This window comes from Nasonia vitripennis (genome assembly GCF_009193385.2).
Source record: "Nasonia vitripennis strain AsymCx chromosome 3 unlocalized genomic scaffold, Nvit_psr_1.1 chr3_random0004, whole genome shotgun sequence".
NCBI lineage: Eukaryota > Metazoa > Arthropoda > Insecta > Hymenoptera > Pteromalidae > Nasonia > Nasonia vitripennis.
The window spans coordinates 4,072,107-4,087,840 of record NW_022279623.1 but is presented as its reverse complement, the minus strand read 5'-3'; the positions used below and the strand labels follow the sequence as shown (position 1 = coordinate 4,087,840).

General features: G+C 48.9%; 1 protein-coding gene across 7 annotated transcripts in view; it reads left to right on the top strand.

Moving 5' to 3' along the window:
- The window catches only part of LOC100116958 (paired box protein Pax-6), a 128,476-nt gene that overhangs the window by 72,118 nt on the left and 40,624 nt on the right, over positions 1-15,734 (top strand). For 5 of the 7 annotated variants that reach the window (XR_004226981.2, XM_016983856.2, XM_031925657.2 and 2 more), the window contains 2 exons: positions 13,709-13,892; positions 14,271-14,454. Coding sequence is in view for 6 of the 7 variants with exons in the window: in XM_016983856.2 (XP_016839345.1) it covers positions 13,709-13,892; positions 14,271-14,454 (368 nt within the window). In the remaining variant the exon portion in view is untranslated. The remainder of the gene's footprint in view (positions 1-13,708; positions 13,893-14,270; positions 14,455-15,734) is intronic. The other 2 variants (XM_016983855.3, XM_001601268.6) reach the window with 2 other exon arrangements.

Genomic DNA, 15,734 nt, shown 5'->3' with positions numbered 1-15,734 from the left:
ATTCCGCGCCTGGCTTCTCGGCGAATCGCATCCGCGCTTTTCTGGCGCTATAATAGCACACCTGAACGACGATCCGTCTTCTGGTTCTATTTCGTTATTTTTCACCTGTTCTATATTCATAAAGTTAAACGTGATAAAGGAATCCGTCTCCTAATCTCAAAGCGAAGACGACCGCGCGCGACGTAGCCATAAACTACTCCGCAAGATCCATCGCAGATTTCTCCTCCTCGAGCAGATTGCAGAAGCAGCAGCAGAGGGGGATACAGAGGCGACCAAGGCGTTAACCCCATTAGTCGCTGAATGGCTCGCATCCTCTCTCTCTCTCTCTCTCTCTCTCTCTCTCTCTCTCTCTCTCTCTCACTCTCGGTCTTTCCTTTGCGCGTCGCACAGCAGCCCGTCACGGCGACGGCGGCGGCACTTAGCCTCAGTTTCCCGGCTGCAGAAGCCGACATCGTCTCTCGAGGCTTTCTAAAGACGCGCGCGCGCTGCTCACTTCACGTATTGATTTCCATTCTCTCTCTTATATGCGCCCTTTCCTTCTCCTACACGGCCGCCCCAACGTCGGCGTCGGCTTTTTTCTCTCTCTCTCTCTCTCTCTCTCTCGCGCCGACGAAACTCTCGTTTGTCGCCGCGCGCGACCCTTGACTTTGAGAGATCGTAATTAGGATAGAGAGCGAGTAGGAAGAAGATGCCAGGATCCCTCGTGTGCTCTATATACACTGTCGAGGTCGAGGTGTATTAATGAGAGGGATAACCCCGAGTATCGCTATTTTATACGACGGCGACCCGCGATAAGAGACTTTATTTATATCTGGAATGGCGTATATGGGTGTATAAATCAATGCGTTCCGAGGAATAAAAAGCTGGGGAATATTCAGTCGCCGGGGATCGAGAAAAATATTTTCCGCGGAATCTACAAGTGCGAGCGCGCGCGCGGAGCAAACATTTCGAGAGAGCTGGAGGGAGAGAACAAGAAAGTGAAAAGATATAAGTTTCCAGGGAGTCGTCTCTCGAGCGGTAAAACTGCATTTAGAATATGCGATGCGATTACGGAGAAGCGAAAGGAGCGAGTCTGTGATTCAAGTTTGAGAAAAAAAATAATAATAAAACTTGCCGACAGTTCCCCACAGATCGTTTCTGGCGATTAAAATGCCATTATATCACATATAAGATAAACGCGTGGGGATGAAAAAATTTAAAAAGAAATAACGCAAATATATATATATATATATATATATATCCGCAAGTTGTTTGACCGAGCGCGGGCTCACTCGGGCGTGTAGCGTTAAGTTGGTGTTAGCTCATCGGATCTCTCTCCGCCGCGCGCAACCCCTACATCTTCCTCCTCCTCCTCATCTGTGTGTACTACAAGACGTAACGGAACGTTCACGACACCGCAACTCCGATGATCGATCGCGCGACAAATTGCGTTTCCTGCGCGCGAAGAGAGAAGCTTCGCCGCTTAGCACTGCCGACGCTGCTGCTGCTTATAACCAATCAAGCTCGTACGCGCCTGTTCGCGAAAATTTAGGTATTTTGTTTTAAATACTATATATACATATACACTTTGATACTAAAGATACGGCGTAATTACCCTCCGGAAGATCATCCCCCTCTACACGCGGCGCATCGTCGATCTTCTTCGCCTTGACTCCCCGGCGTCTTATACCTCCTCTCTTCCATACAGCCGAATCGAAGTAGGGACGCCGGCGAATTCCGACGAGAGCGTGAGAGAGAGAGAGAGAGAGAGAGAGAGAGAGAGAGAGAGAGAGAGAGAGCATTGATCGTTTCAGAATTCCGAGTGTAATAGTGGACGCGCAGCTCCCTTCTCGAGTTTATCCACTATATATAAGAGGTAACTTCAAAGCTTCGAGTTCAAAAAGATCGACACGTGCCGAAACCGAGACACGCTTCTGTATGTGTGTGTGTGTGTGTGTGTGTGTGTGTGAAAAGCTCGCGGCGAAAGTTGAAAAAAAAGCTGCAGCGCCCGAGAAGAAAATACATTAAAGAATGTAAGGAAGAGCCGTCAACCCCTTGACGCTTCCCCGACGTCTTGTACACACACGCGCGCACACGTTTTTCACTCCCTGTCGCGCGACCTGCTCTGATTCGCCAGCGAGCGCTTCGTTACTCTGTATACGTATAAGTCTCTCTCTCTTCTCGCGCCTTGGCTATATGCGCGGCGGTGGCAGCGCTTTTGTACAGCAGACTTTGTACCTTCTTCTCCGCTACTTAAAAGAGGAGGAGCCGCTGCTCATACTTTTTCCGCGCCTTCGAGTGGCAGCTGCGCACATCAGATCCTCTAGCTCCTCTTTTTTTCATTCAGCCGCGATGATGGCTGCAATTCTGCGAGCTACGCTTTCATCCGGGGTGCGCAGTAGGTCTTTGAAGTAATTAAATTACGCTTTTCCGTTGCAGCCATGGAATTAAAAGCAAACAATTTCATATACACTATACTTCGGTGCGAGCATGAAAAAGAGAGCTAAGACTCCGGCCATACATCTCATCACGACTCTGCCCCCTGATGCTCTCCTCTCTTTGCATAAAGTAATCGAAATTGGTCCTCGCGGCGCTGCTGCTGTACGAAAAAGCCTTAGCATCGTCGTCGTCGTCGGCAGCGGCGACGTAGAGACAGTGAAAAGAGAGTGGCACAGACGGCGCACACAGTGTAGAGAGCGGCTTGCATCGAGTGCATTCGACTGTGAAATTCCCTCTTCAAACAGAAGACGGCGCCGGCACATTTTGGCGTGCGGGCGATGGGGGAAGAGATATAGAGCGAGAGCGAGGGACAGGTAAACTTGCGCGCAGGAATTCTGCAAAAGCGGATGTATCCGTCTTCCCGATGGATAGATAGATAGCTGTAAACTCCGTGTGTTTTTTCTTCTCGGTTCATACGAAGTGCTCGCAGTTTGTGTATGTTCGAAATTTCGTATATAGAATCCCACCGTTTAGCCCAGACGTCACGCAGTCTTTTCGCGAGATAAGAATGGGGTCCACGCGTGACGCGGAATTTGCTAGCAGCGGGTATACAGAATGGAAGGCAAGGAGGTGGTTTGAATTTCAAGGCGCGGCCGTCGGCTGTGGGAATTCCAGATCGAGGTTCTACAAACGTGCTCAGCTCCCATTTTCCTCCGAAAGTATACTCCAACGATACGCGATCGATTTTAATTACACCAGAGCTATATAAGCACGAGGCTATTACATATATAGCGTAAATTATCGCGACGAAAAACCTCTCGCGAATACATAAGAAACCTCCGGAAATCCTCCTCGATCTCACTCGAGTGACTCTAGCAGATGAAGCCTTGGTTTTTTATCATCCGCACGCGCGCGCGACTAACTGTCGCGTCCAGCCGTTGTTCCGAATCGGTTGACTCGTTCGTCTACCCGGCGCTTTTTTGCCGCCGCAAAGGCGCGAGCTTCCTCTTTCTCTCTCTCTCTCTCTCTCTCTCTCTCTCTCTCTCTCTCTCTCTCTCTTGGAGCTTTGCCACCATCTCTTTCTAGATCTCGCTTACTCGTTGCAGTAGTCCATGCAGCCTCGCCGCCAAAACGCGTTTACGCCAATTTGCCTGCAGGGGTTCGCTTTTAATTCGACGACGGATTTATGGGCTGAAAGTCGAAAAGAGAGAATGATAATAATTTTCGAGGAGATTCTTCTAGGCGATCTCGCGAGAGTCTCGTTAAGAAAAGGGAGTTGCGGGAGTGTTACCTCGTACGCGTCTTCGCAGGGGTGTAAAGAGGCTGCACTGTTGCGAGGCGAAGGGGTTGGAGCTTCTTACGCGCGCTGCTGAGACTGCGAGAAAATAAAAAATTATAAGTGCGTCGAGCACACGTGGTTTTCGCCATCCCGCGCAACAACACGCAGAGACACGCAGGAATCGAGAGAACGACGACGAAGCGCTGAAAGAAGGAGCTTAAATGGCAGCTATATACAGCGCTGGGTCGGCCGCAATCCGCCAGGGGGATAGTATAGCTTGTAATAGCTGTTCTCGGATGCTATATACATCGCGGAACGACGCGCTCACAATGAGCCGTCGATGTAATCTCCGGAAACATTTAGGGGAAAATTAGGTCGTACGCGCGTATGGACGAGTGTGCGCCGATGTCTCGCGAGATTTGTCAAAATATTTGTTTAGTCGCGCGCGCTGCCTCAACGATCTCCCCTCGCGTGTATAAGGTTTCTTGTATTCGTGGTGGTCTCGCTGCTTTTTTGTGACGTCGCTTTTTACGCCGCTATTTTCGTCGTTGAAATTGGGCATATTGGTCGAACCAAATAACTAATGAATCGCGTCTTCTTAACCGCGATAAGTCTAATAGCGTCTGTTCACACTGAATGGGGGATATCGATAGGCGCGGCTTAAAGAGCGTCGAAGCTCTCTCCCGTCACAGCTATAGCTAGCGATTGTATACAGAGATAGAAGCTTCGGCAAATTGAATTAGCGGGTCACTGGCCGCAATGCAAGGTCTTCCGAAGTCATCCGACGAGTCGTTCACCGAAGCGCGTCCCTATATACACGAGCTTTGTCGGATATATCGACGGGCGGCTATGGCTTTCGGATCAGTGTACATCCGCGCGCGAGTCTATAAATGGACAAATAGAGAAGGCACGAATCCTCTCAATTCTGCAGTAAATACAACTGTGCAGCTCGTCTCAAATTAGCAATAAATACGCGTATTATAACTCGCTGGCACCCCTCGACTGTATACACGCAACAGTAGCAGCGGCCCCTCCTGCGGTCCACCGAAAAAATAAAGTCGCGCTTACGCGGTAACAGTATACGCGCACGGAATGTGTTCCCAGGTCCGATATGCGCGTGCTCTAATTATGACGCGTATCTATACACACGGTACCACGTTATACGCGCATACTCTCATGGGAATGTCAGCGGGTCGCGTTGCGCCCCCATTGTGCCTCTATTAGGACGTCGCTTTCTTCCGCCGCCCCGCGTGTGCCTGCGAGTATTGTCCTGCGGCTTTCCTGAGAGTTCTCAGGCTTCGCCTATACTCGCACCGTTGTTTCTTTCGCTGTTTCCGAATATATTTAGACGTCGTTTAATTTACGCGCCCTTGGCCAATTCTGGACGGAAAAAAGAATCTCTACGCTGTATAAACACCCCAAAAATCAGCGCGTACATATTCGCGACACCCCTGCGAGCGCAAAAAAAGAAACACAAATTTATCCTATTCTCTCGCGTTATTCGCATTTCGCTCGCGTCGATCGATCCTCGTCTCTGCGTCTCCCTCGATAATGCGGATTAGTCGCTGGAACACATGTCGACACTGCGCCGTACACAGCACGGCGGACGCATATCGATCGTATTCACGTTCGTTTTGCTCTCTTTGGCGTGTGTGTACCTTTTCCTCAACGCCTGCAGGCGCAGAGTCGTAGGCAAGAGTGGCCGACGGCGAAATTTTCGTGTTTTATTTCGAGAGACAAATACACACGAATATTCTCCATACGCGTTAAGATTCCACCGGCGTATATCGCGGTATTATGGTACACTCGAGGTCTGATCAAGCTCAGGCCGAAATTCGGCGAGCGATCTCGGGCAAACTCGCGCGCGAGATGCAGGGAGAGATATGCCTCGTGGATATGCCCGCGGCTTTGACGGGATCTGACGCACCGGAGAAACTTGCCCCTATTGTATAGTGTATATACCTGTGTACGTGCAAACTTGTACGCGCAATGCCGAGAGAGCAGAGTATAATATGATCTCCGTGTATGTTCCTTCGGATTAGTTTCTGGGAAACGCTGGGTTAACGCTCGGTTGATCTAATTCGCGCGGTTTGGGAAATGAGGAGAATTACATTTTTCGCGCCGAAGCCACAAGGACGCAGCGAGTCTTTAAAAGAATCCTCCATACGACTCGCCAGTCCAGTCTTCGAGTACAGAGACAGAGCATAGAGCGTATACATCACCCTAGGTGCTGCACGTATACAACGTCGCCGTCTACGGCTGAGAGAGAGAGAGAGAGAGAGAGAGAGAGAGAGAGAGAGAGAGAGAGAGAGAGAGAGAGAGAGAGAGACTGGCTGGAAGTACAGGGACCGTCGGCTCGTGTGTGTCCGCGTCGGGGAAGCGGCTCCGACATGTCCGTTGGCGCGGAATAACGCGTTTACGAGGCTGCTCTTTGTGCGCCGCGAACGCGCGCGCCGGCTTTGGACCGCACCGTCAGAGGGAGAGAGACGCGGCTATCTCTCTCTCTCGATGTTGGTCTGCTCTTGATAAGTTTTCGCAGGCTATACGTTATATACACAGTTTTTTTCTCTCCTTCGTTTCGCATTGTTCGTTTTGCCTCATAATGCCACTCGTCTCTTTGGCTGGTACCGCCACCGCCGCACGCAGTCGGCTACCGGCGTTCCGTATGCAAGACACTTTTCGTCCTTCTCTTTTGCATCGGTTGTGACAGCCAGGGATGATGTATTAATTCGCTTATGAGCTCGCGGTACGCGTACTTGATTTGGGGAATAAAATCATCCAAAGTCCGTTTATCTCGATATCGCTACAGCTTCCCTCCGCAGGGCAAACGTCGCCGAGTGAGCGCGCAGGTATAATTGGATAATTCGATCCGGATGAGGATTGGCCGGGATTTGCTGCGGGATACTCTCGGCTTGTAGGTCGACGGGATCATCTTTCTGGTCACGGCTACTTTAGCCCGGCGACCTCCCGAGAGCGAGGACACTTCGGCAGAGCTCTACTTTCTCTATTTCTTTTCCGAGACGGAGAGAGAGAGACGTTTGCCGAAGCGATAATCTGTCACCGAGGTAAATTAGACGGGGACATCGCTCGTGATTGTGTGCGTACTTTTCTCGAGAGCCGTTCGAGCTGGGATTTCGAGTTCGACAGCTTGTCTCGAGAGATTTATACCGTGTAATCGTAGCGTGAAGAGGAAAAAGTACTTCGGCGAACGTACAGGGTAATTCCATCTACGACAAGGTTTGCGATTGTTTTTGGAACGCGTATGTGATAAGCGAAGGCATCTGCCGTGAAATCTCGAAAAGAGTAAGCGTATACAAAGCTCTCGGAACTCGTGGACAAAAAAATATATACAAGCTCCGAAAACGAGCCGTCAATGCTCACAGAGCCATTAATAATAATGCTAATAACCGTCGACGTTCTCTTTTTTCGCGTCGCTTTTCCCCGCGCTGCAGCACAGCTCTCGGGGAAAAATACACAGATCGGCTGAAAACAGCAACAAAAATACTGTGCGACCAAGAGAGAAGCTACTCGAGGCTCCTATTGTGCTGCATGACAATCTGTTTCTCTCTTTCTCTCCCCCTCCGCGAGGGATCCAGCTCATTTTCAAAACATGTCCGCAACAATGAGGACATTACGATTATTGTGCGCGTGTCTCTCCCTCTCTCTCTTTTTTCTTGTATCCCCGAGCGTTTTCCTCGCTTCTGTTCGGCTCTCGATTGAGAGGAAGTGAGTTACCTGGCGGTCAGTGTCGTTTGTGTATACGAGAGAGCTGATGGCTGACCCTCGTCTCACGTCATCCCCCCGCTCTCGCGTCTCAATACTAGCAGCGGTCTCTCTTTCTCGCGCGGCTCCTGTCTTGTCTCTTTCTATTATTACAATATTTGCAGATATATTCATAAAGCGGTGGGACGGTGCTTTTTTCTCTCTCTTTCTTTCTTTCTTCTTTTACGCTCTTTTGCTTTCCTGATCGCGACGGCGACGATGATGATGAGGTTAAGGGCTTCTGACAAATTGCGGGGAACCTTGTTGTTCGCTTTTTATCTCCTACGGTTCTACTCGCCGTCGTCAATTATACAGTTCGAAAATGTATCGCATAAGTGAATCATCAGTTGGATTCGAAAACTCTCGGGAGAATTTATAGCTCTCAAAACATCGGCTCGAAAACCAAACCCGTATGTCCCGTGCTATGGCATCTCGCGGAGAAAAAATCCGTAGCACAACATATAGCTCTCGAAGCGAGAATACACAAGCAATACAGCGGTACGCAGGAGCAAACAAGAGAGAAGAAAAGTCCCTTTGCGCCGGACAATTTCGCCGACAGAATAGAGCGTCGAAGTGAATATCTGTTATACTATAGCAACACCCTTCGAGAGAATCTCGGCGGCAGAGAAGCGTCCAATCTCATAAATTACCCCGACGGATCCTATAATATTAGTCCTCGCGCGCGACTCGCTTCCGTGAACTAGCACGAATGACACGCCGGATGACAAAAAGCTTTTTTCTCTCTCTCTCTCTCTCTCTCTCTCACCCCGAGTGTGTAGCTCGTCGCCTTGTAATGTTCGTGTATACATGCGGGGATAGAATTTATCGTCGAGGACTGCAGCCTGCCGTTTTCCCTGTGTATAATGCGTGGAGGTTATGATTGATTTTTCGGAATCGACGAGGATCATCCTCGCTCTTCTGTGTCTGTGTACGTGTTTGCAGGCTCATTGTGACGAGATGCGATGGGGAAGCGCCGGTAAATTATCCGGCGACGTTTTATGGGAATGTCGGATCGCGCTAATCGCTCCTGTCGGTGTATTTTATTTAAATGTTCGGGTAAAAGTATCGGCTGGTCAAAATTAACGAGATCGATATAATCATCCCAGAAAAAAGAAGCTTCTAAACGTCCTAATTGCCTAGAGAGAGCTGTTTCGCCGCTTCATTCAACTCAACATCCTGCGGGGACTTTTGTCGCACGACACAAACGGTGAGACGAGTATAGAGAGACGGTAAGCAGCGGAGGTATATAGGTATGCGAGACCCTTGTATCCTCGGCCGCAAGTTTCACCCTCCCGCGCCGAAAGCCACTCGAGGCCAAGTGGGCATCTTGAATTGTGCGGCCTCGTCCGTCCTCCTTTCTCGCGCGCGCGCGTCTGTGCGTCCTACACACGAGCCGGTTGCGAATACGAGGTGAACGGTTTGTATACTATTTTACAATACGCGATTATACGTTCGTTTGCCCGCAAGCACCCGATGACTTCAAAACCACATGGACATTGTATTATAAAGATAAACTTCCTGAAAACACTCGTTTATACTTACACGATCACCATACGCGCGACAAAGACGCCAAAGAGACGACGGCAAAGACGCGCAGCCGAGAGCGCTCATTCATTCCGCCGGAAGCACTTGGGCAAACGAGAGACGGCGACGAGGACGACGTCTCTCACTCGGCACTCGAAACTCTTTCTCTCTCTCTCTCTCGCTCTCTCTCTCTCTCTCTCTCTCTCTCTCTCTCTCTCTCTCTCTCTCTCTCTCTCTCTCTCTCTCTCTCTCTCTCTCTCTCTCTCTCTACTCGTCGAGCACAGCCACGGGGGGCGACATCATTCTGCGCGAATTCTCCGCTCGTTTTGCCGCAGGTAGATCATGAGCTACTTATACGTTTTACTGAATGAGTTTGCGCCTGCTCTGCTGGAAATTGTTATTAGTGCGCGGGTATGATGATCCCGATAATGATGGTTTATTTTGTTGTGCAACGTTGTTTACCTATAGAGCTCTCCCTCGGCTTCGCGAAATCTCACCTGTGGCGCTATCGCAAAGCAAACACTTTTTTGTACACTAACTTTTTGCTTATGTAAAGGTTTGCGGGATCGTTATTCTTATATAAATATTAACGATCGTCTCTATGAGCAACGTAAGTGGAGCAATTTTTTGCATATCTTTTTCACCGCTCTGCAACATGTTATAAAAGTGAGCATCGTCAGATTCTGCTCTTCTGAGATAAGCCTTCGTGTTCCTGTCAATTACACGACGAGCTCGATGCGTGTATGAGTAGTCGGGACCACCCGACACTAGCTCGTGTGTCATAGTCAAATAAACAGGATCAGGAATTTCAGATATTATAAGTATACGTTATACCGATTTATTTATTTCCAATCGCTCGATATTATCGTACACGTACCCGCCGAATATAAAAGCAAACGCTTTCCACGATGTTTTCGTACATCGCGATATTTGCGCTGCATGACACGATAAAAAATTTATGCGGGCGACTGTTTTTACAGCTGCTCAGCTCTCTCGTATCCCTCGCTTTCGTAACGTCGCTCGGCGAAGTTATACGAGGCGCTACAACTGATTTCTTATTTGATTTTACGAAAAATTTCCTATATTATGGGTACTTACACGGAAAAATAATCCGTTTCTCAGAAAAAACGTCGGCACTGTCGCCGTTTTACACTTTATATATAGTCATCTGATCTAACAGGCTAGCTGTGAATGTATTGTCTTCTTTGCAGAGCGATTAACTTAGCTTCTATTGTCTCCTCTTAGAACGAAGAGAAAACTGCACTATCAGAAAATCACAAAACTCCATTTGCTGACACACCCCTATTTCGAGATAAGTGGAAGAATATAATATAGGTATAGATTTCACTTCTTTTATTCGCGCACGATTTGGCCGCGATGCGCACACACGTGCGCAGGTCGTATTGGTAACAACAACGTGACTGCGTGTATATACGAGTATTAATAATCGCCGATAATAATCCAAGGCTCTCGAGGCCGTGTAGTGGGAGAACAATGCAGCGATCTCGTGTGTACACCTTCGGTTTCGATTATGCCTAACGCGCCGACGATGTTGTCGGACGTCTGGCAACCTTGATCCAATTACCATTTTTCACGTTCCGATATGGAGATTTTTTGCCGGATTGCGCAAGGAGATTGTTTTTCTCGGTACAAAGTCATTATTTCGTCTTCATTATTCAGATCTTCGAGTCGATTAGAATGATTTACACTTTATACATATTTTCAATTACACTTCTTTGATTTTGTTAAATAGTTGTATGACTTCGAGCAAAAATCAAGTATAGAAAAGGGCCCTTCAATCAGCGAAAGTCCTACACCCGGTTTAATTAAGCCCGCGCGAGAAAACAGAACCAGGGATGCGCGCAGTTTCTTAATAACGAAAAAAAATTAAGAGCTGGGAAAAAAGGCTCTTCGAGAGATTCCCCGAAGCCTAATTTATTACGAGCATAAAGAGTTAAGCGTTTTCGCAGTCTTCATAAATCGGCCCCTTAGTCTCTCTCTCTCTCTCTCTCTCTCTCTCTCTCTCTCTCTCTCTCTCTCTCTCTCTCTCTCTCTCTCACTTTCACCCTTTCTTCCTTGCGCACTGATGCTGGCACGTCTAGTCCACCCCATTATCAAGTCTCCGCGACGCTCGGCTGGGCGACAAATTAAAGGGTCGCCGGCTCCCCGGAATCGGACTTAATGAACTCCCGGCCAATGGCGCAAACCTCAGTCGCCGCCATCTTCGCGTCTTTTGTGCGGAGGCTTGTAATACCTGCGCGCGAGTCTTCGGATTAGGTATCGTATAACCATCCTCTACTATTCGCAGTCAATTAACAGAGTATATAACGATATTCTATCGAGCCGACAGAGAGAGATCAGACGAAAGGCAAACATCCACACCGAGCAAACAATACATCGCCGGCAAATCGAGCAGCCCTCAAAAAGCCTATACGTTATAAGGCGCATATAATAAGCCGGAATATAATGCCGAGAGCCAAGCCTGACGGTGTCAAAACATAACGCGCGTGCGTTACATCATAATCCTCGGCTCCTCGTAGAAGCACACACATACACAGAGAACAGCCTGTCCACTCGAGAGCGTAAATCGCTCGCGCGCACTTGCCCCTTTGGACCCTCGCGCGCGCGATATAATCCCCGGCTAAGACCGGCCGGCTTTAGTCGTGCGGCTATGAGGATCGACATAAAGCCGTCTTGTATATTCGCGCGCGCGAACCGTCTGTTTACAAGTCGACGCGACAGTTGCAACCGGTCTCCGTGTGTTTGATGATCGAATTATCGCGCGTTTGATTAGAACCGATCTGCGACTCGATCGTGTATTCTTTTTCGTTCGGAATTTTTCGATTTCGATTAAAAGCTCGCAGCCGTCTGGCCGTTCACCTTTCGGCAATCAGACGCTTATTCGATTCGACTTGTACTAATAAGTGCAGCACATTGGCTGTGTTGGCTTTTCGAGTTCACAGATCTCCTGCCCGATTATATAGCTCTCGACTCCGCAGTGGGTAAACACGTCGACACCTTTGCTTCCTCGCGGAGATGAGAAAAAAGCCCGCGGAGATGCACAAAGCCGAGAGAAAAGTCAGCTGCTCATCCTCGAAGCGCTTTATTATACAGACGCGCAATAGTATAGGCTATTAGCAACAATCCCCGCGTGTTACAAATAGCGGCAAACTCTCTCGTTATACCGATCCCTCTCTCTCTCTCTCTCTCCATACATCACTTATTGAATCGCGCGCGAGCGCTAGGGGCACGTGAATGTTACACTTTCCCGCTCGGCCGGCTATATCTGCAGCGCGAGCGCTGCTGCTGTGTATACCTTTTTTTTCGGTCGTTAGAGGGAGAAAGAGCGAGAGTGAGAGGAGTCAATCGAGCGTGAAGCTTTTGTCGATACGCGACGACTATAGGTGTGTGTGGAATACGCGCACGCGTGCGCGATAAATTTTCCCAAAATACCCTCGACGGCCAGAGCGAGTGAGCGAGAGATGGATCGCGCATGTTGCGGTCTTGTACGTGATTCTGCAGCGTATACGCGTGTCTGCAGTGTGTGAGATTGATTTCGGTTGCGCGGAATTAGCGCCTCGACAAATGGCTCGTAAACATCGCGGTCGATGCGTGCATTCATAATTTATTCATTTCCCCGAAAGCGTGCTGCGACATACGGCAACGATGATTCGAGTGCTCCTGATGGTACTTAAAATAATCATGGGTATAGCAGTATAGTTTCTGTCCTCGTTTTATTTATTATACTCGTATACATCCTACAAGATCATCGGAACACATCCGGAGAATTAATTAAGTCAACTACTGCGTCGTGAAGAAGCTGTAGCTCGAGTAGGTAATCGATCGGCTCCCGTCGTTTTATTTACTTCTCAATAGCCGGGGAGTAAATTTTGATAAATCGCCCGTAGCTAAAGCCCGACGATTCACCTGGTATTATAATAATAGCACACAGCTGTAGCAAAGTGCAGATGTCCAGCGGCGAAAGTCCGCGGGAGGGAGAGATCGAATAAAGAAGCTCGAGGAGAGGAGTCCGGCGTGAAAAAAATAGGGACGAGAGACTCTACGCTGGTCTATAATAGGCATTATGCGCGTGAACGCGAGGATAATGCGGTGCTCGTCGTTTTTCGGAGTAAGTATGGAGAGCGTCGAGTACTGTACCTTATAATATATACTGTAGGGAACGATTGCTTATGTTGAGACACAGAGTGTTAAAGTTTTGTAAACAATACAAAATAATTGTAGACAACTATAAATCGCTCCAGCCCATCGCCAACGCGCATAACACAAGACGAAAGTTATTTCATACACTTTGAATTCGCGGCACCTCTGCGTTTCTTCCCCTGCGTTTCGACGATCCTCCGTTTCTTTTTATTCAGTCCGTATAGCGTACCCGTCCCTCCTCTTCTTGGCTCTCACGGCGAGGGGAGGATAGCTCGGCGGAGAAAAAAAATGTATTTGTGATTTATTGGCCGGATTGTGTCGATGCTGCGGAATTCCCGGTAAAAATACTCCAACAAAATTGGCCGCGGCTAGTTTTATCGTTACCTTTTTTTCCATCAAGAATTTTCCCTTCACTCTATACGCGGAAGCGCAGCCAAAAGGAATATAATCCCCATTGAAAAAATCCTTTGATCCCATGCGTCACAACACACACACACACACACACACACACACAATTTTCTATTAAAGCAACATTGCGAAAGCTGCGGAGAATAATCTGAGAAGAGTACAACATGATTTCAGGTCACAGCGGGGTCAATCAGCTGGGCGGCGTGTTCGTCGGAGGCCGTCCACTGCCCGACTCGACCCGACAGAAAATCGTCGAGCTCGCCCACTCGGGCGCGAGGCCCTGCGACATATCACGGATCCTCCAGGTCAGCAACGGATGCGTCTCCAAGATCCTCGGCAGGTTGGTTGAAATACTGCGCGTGTGTGAGAAAAAAACTCGTGCATTGTGTATACAAAACCGTAGAATAAGTCGTAACTTTTCGCCCCTGCTGATCCGTGGAACTTGATTGTCACGCGACTGTATGGGAACGATACTTGGAAGTTGACTCGGTCTTGGGTCGTTGAATTCATTTCGATCGCTTTATTCGAACGAGTTGTTAATTTATCGACGGATTCGAAGTAAAATACGAGTTGCACAGGAATGCCGAGCTCGGCGCATTAGGTCGATTGGTCCATCGGAGCGAGAGAGAAACAACGCGCGAATTAGAGTAGTTACAGGCAGCGAAGCATACAACTGTGGAAATTTGTTAAAAATAATTATCGCAAATTATTATTGTTGCAGGTACTACGAGACGGGCTCGATAAGGCCGCGGGCCATCGGTGGCAGCAAGCCCCGAGTGGCCACCGCCGAGGTAGTCAGCAAGATATCCCTCTACAAGAGCGAGTGTCCCTCGATCTTCGCCTGGGAAATCAGGGACCGTCTGCTCCAGGAGGGCGTCTGCACAAACGACAACATCCCCAGCGTAAGTATACAGCTTTGACCTGATTTTCTCAATTTATACGTTGCCACATACAATGAACAAACGAACGCGCGCGGTAATCGTTAAATAAAGAAACTCGTTTCGTGCATCAACAGTACACGATACATCGCGCGAGACACTTTAATTAGAGGAAGAAAACATCGAGGGAGAAACGACGCCGCAGCTCTCTCTTTCTCTCTCTCTCTCTCTCTCTCTCTCTCTCTCTCGCGAAGCACTTGATTCTACATCGGCGCTACAGACACCCACGTACACTCGCTGCGATATACTGTACAAACAAATGGCAGCTCATCCCTATCGGTCTTTCATTGACTCGCTAACTAATTAACACTCTCGCGCGTCGTGCGTTCCCCTCTCGACTCTCTCCCTCTCTCTCTCTCTCTCTCTCTCTCTCTCTCTCTCTCTCTCTCTCTCTCTCTCTCTCTCTCTCTCTCTCTCTATGCGGATCTTTTCCTCGAAGCTTGCACCCTCGCGTGTCATTGTCGTCGCTGCGGGCTTTGTGCGCGAGTCGTAAAATCGCGGATGAGACGCGATGTATAGGCTATAGGAGGCTGTATAGCGTTTTTTATTTTCGAATTGCCGCGGGCTCATTCGATTCTCGCGCGCACGTGCGCATTGTGAGCTCTGCGGAGGCGCGTCTTCTTTGTCCGTCCGATGTTCATCTGTTTCTGATTCGACGGAAACGGGGTTAAAGAGGCACTTGATTGTCGCGGTTGTGTGCAGGGCTGAAAAAAATCGCGCCGTACTTTTATTTTTTGCTTACCGTATCATATCTCGGATTAAAAAGAAGCTTCGAGTAACGGAGCGGGTGGAAAACTATCCCCATTATTGAAAAGCCCGTAACTTTGACCGTCGCAGCGCTAGCACCCCACAGCCTCAGCAGGTTCTCCCCACCCCCGCACACTCGAACTTTCTCAAACGCGGCGAAACTTCCTCTATCGTCGCACCCTCGCGCGGCGCGCGTCGTCGCGAAAAAAGCTCGCGTGGTTGCCATGGATATTTGCATGCGTCCAATAAACGCCGGCTAAGGGGCTCTCTCTCTCTCTCTCTCTCTCTCTCTCTCTCTCTCTCTCTCTCACTCTCTTCCCCAGCCGTTTATAAGATGCTGCGGAGGTATAGGTTCGCTTATAAGCGCCTGTCTTTCCTTATATTATACGCTGCTCTCTCTCTCTCTCTCTTTCCGCCCCGAGATTCCGTCCTCCACGCACACGCTGCTCTCCCCCTCTTCTATATATAGAGCGAGTAATGGATTCGAAGTGTGCAAA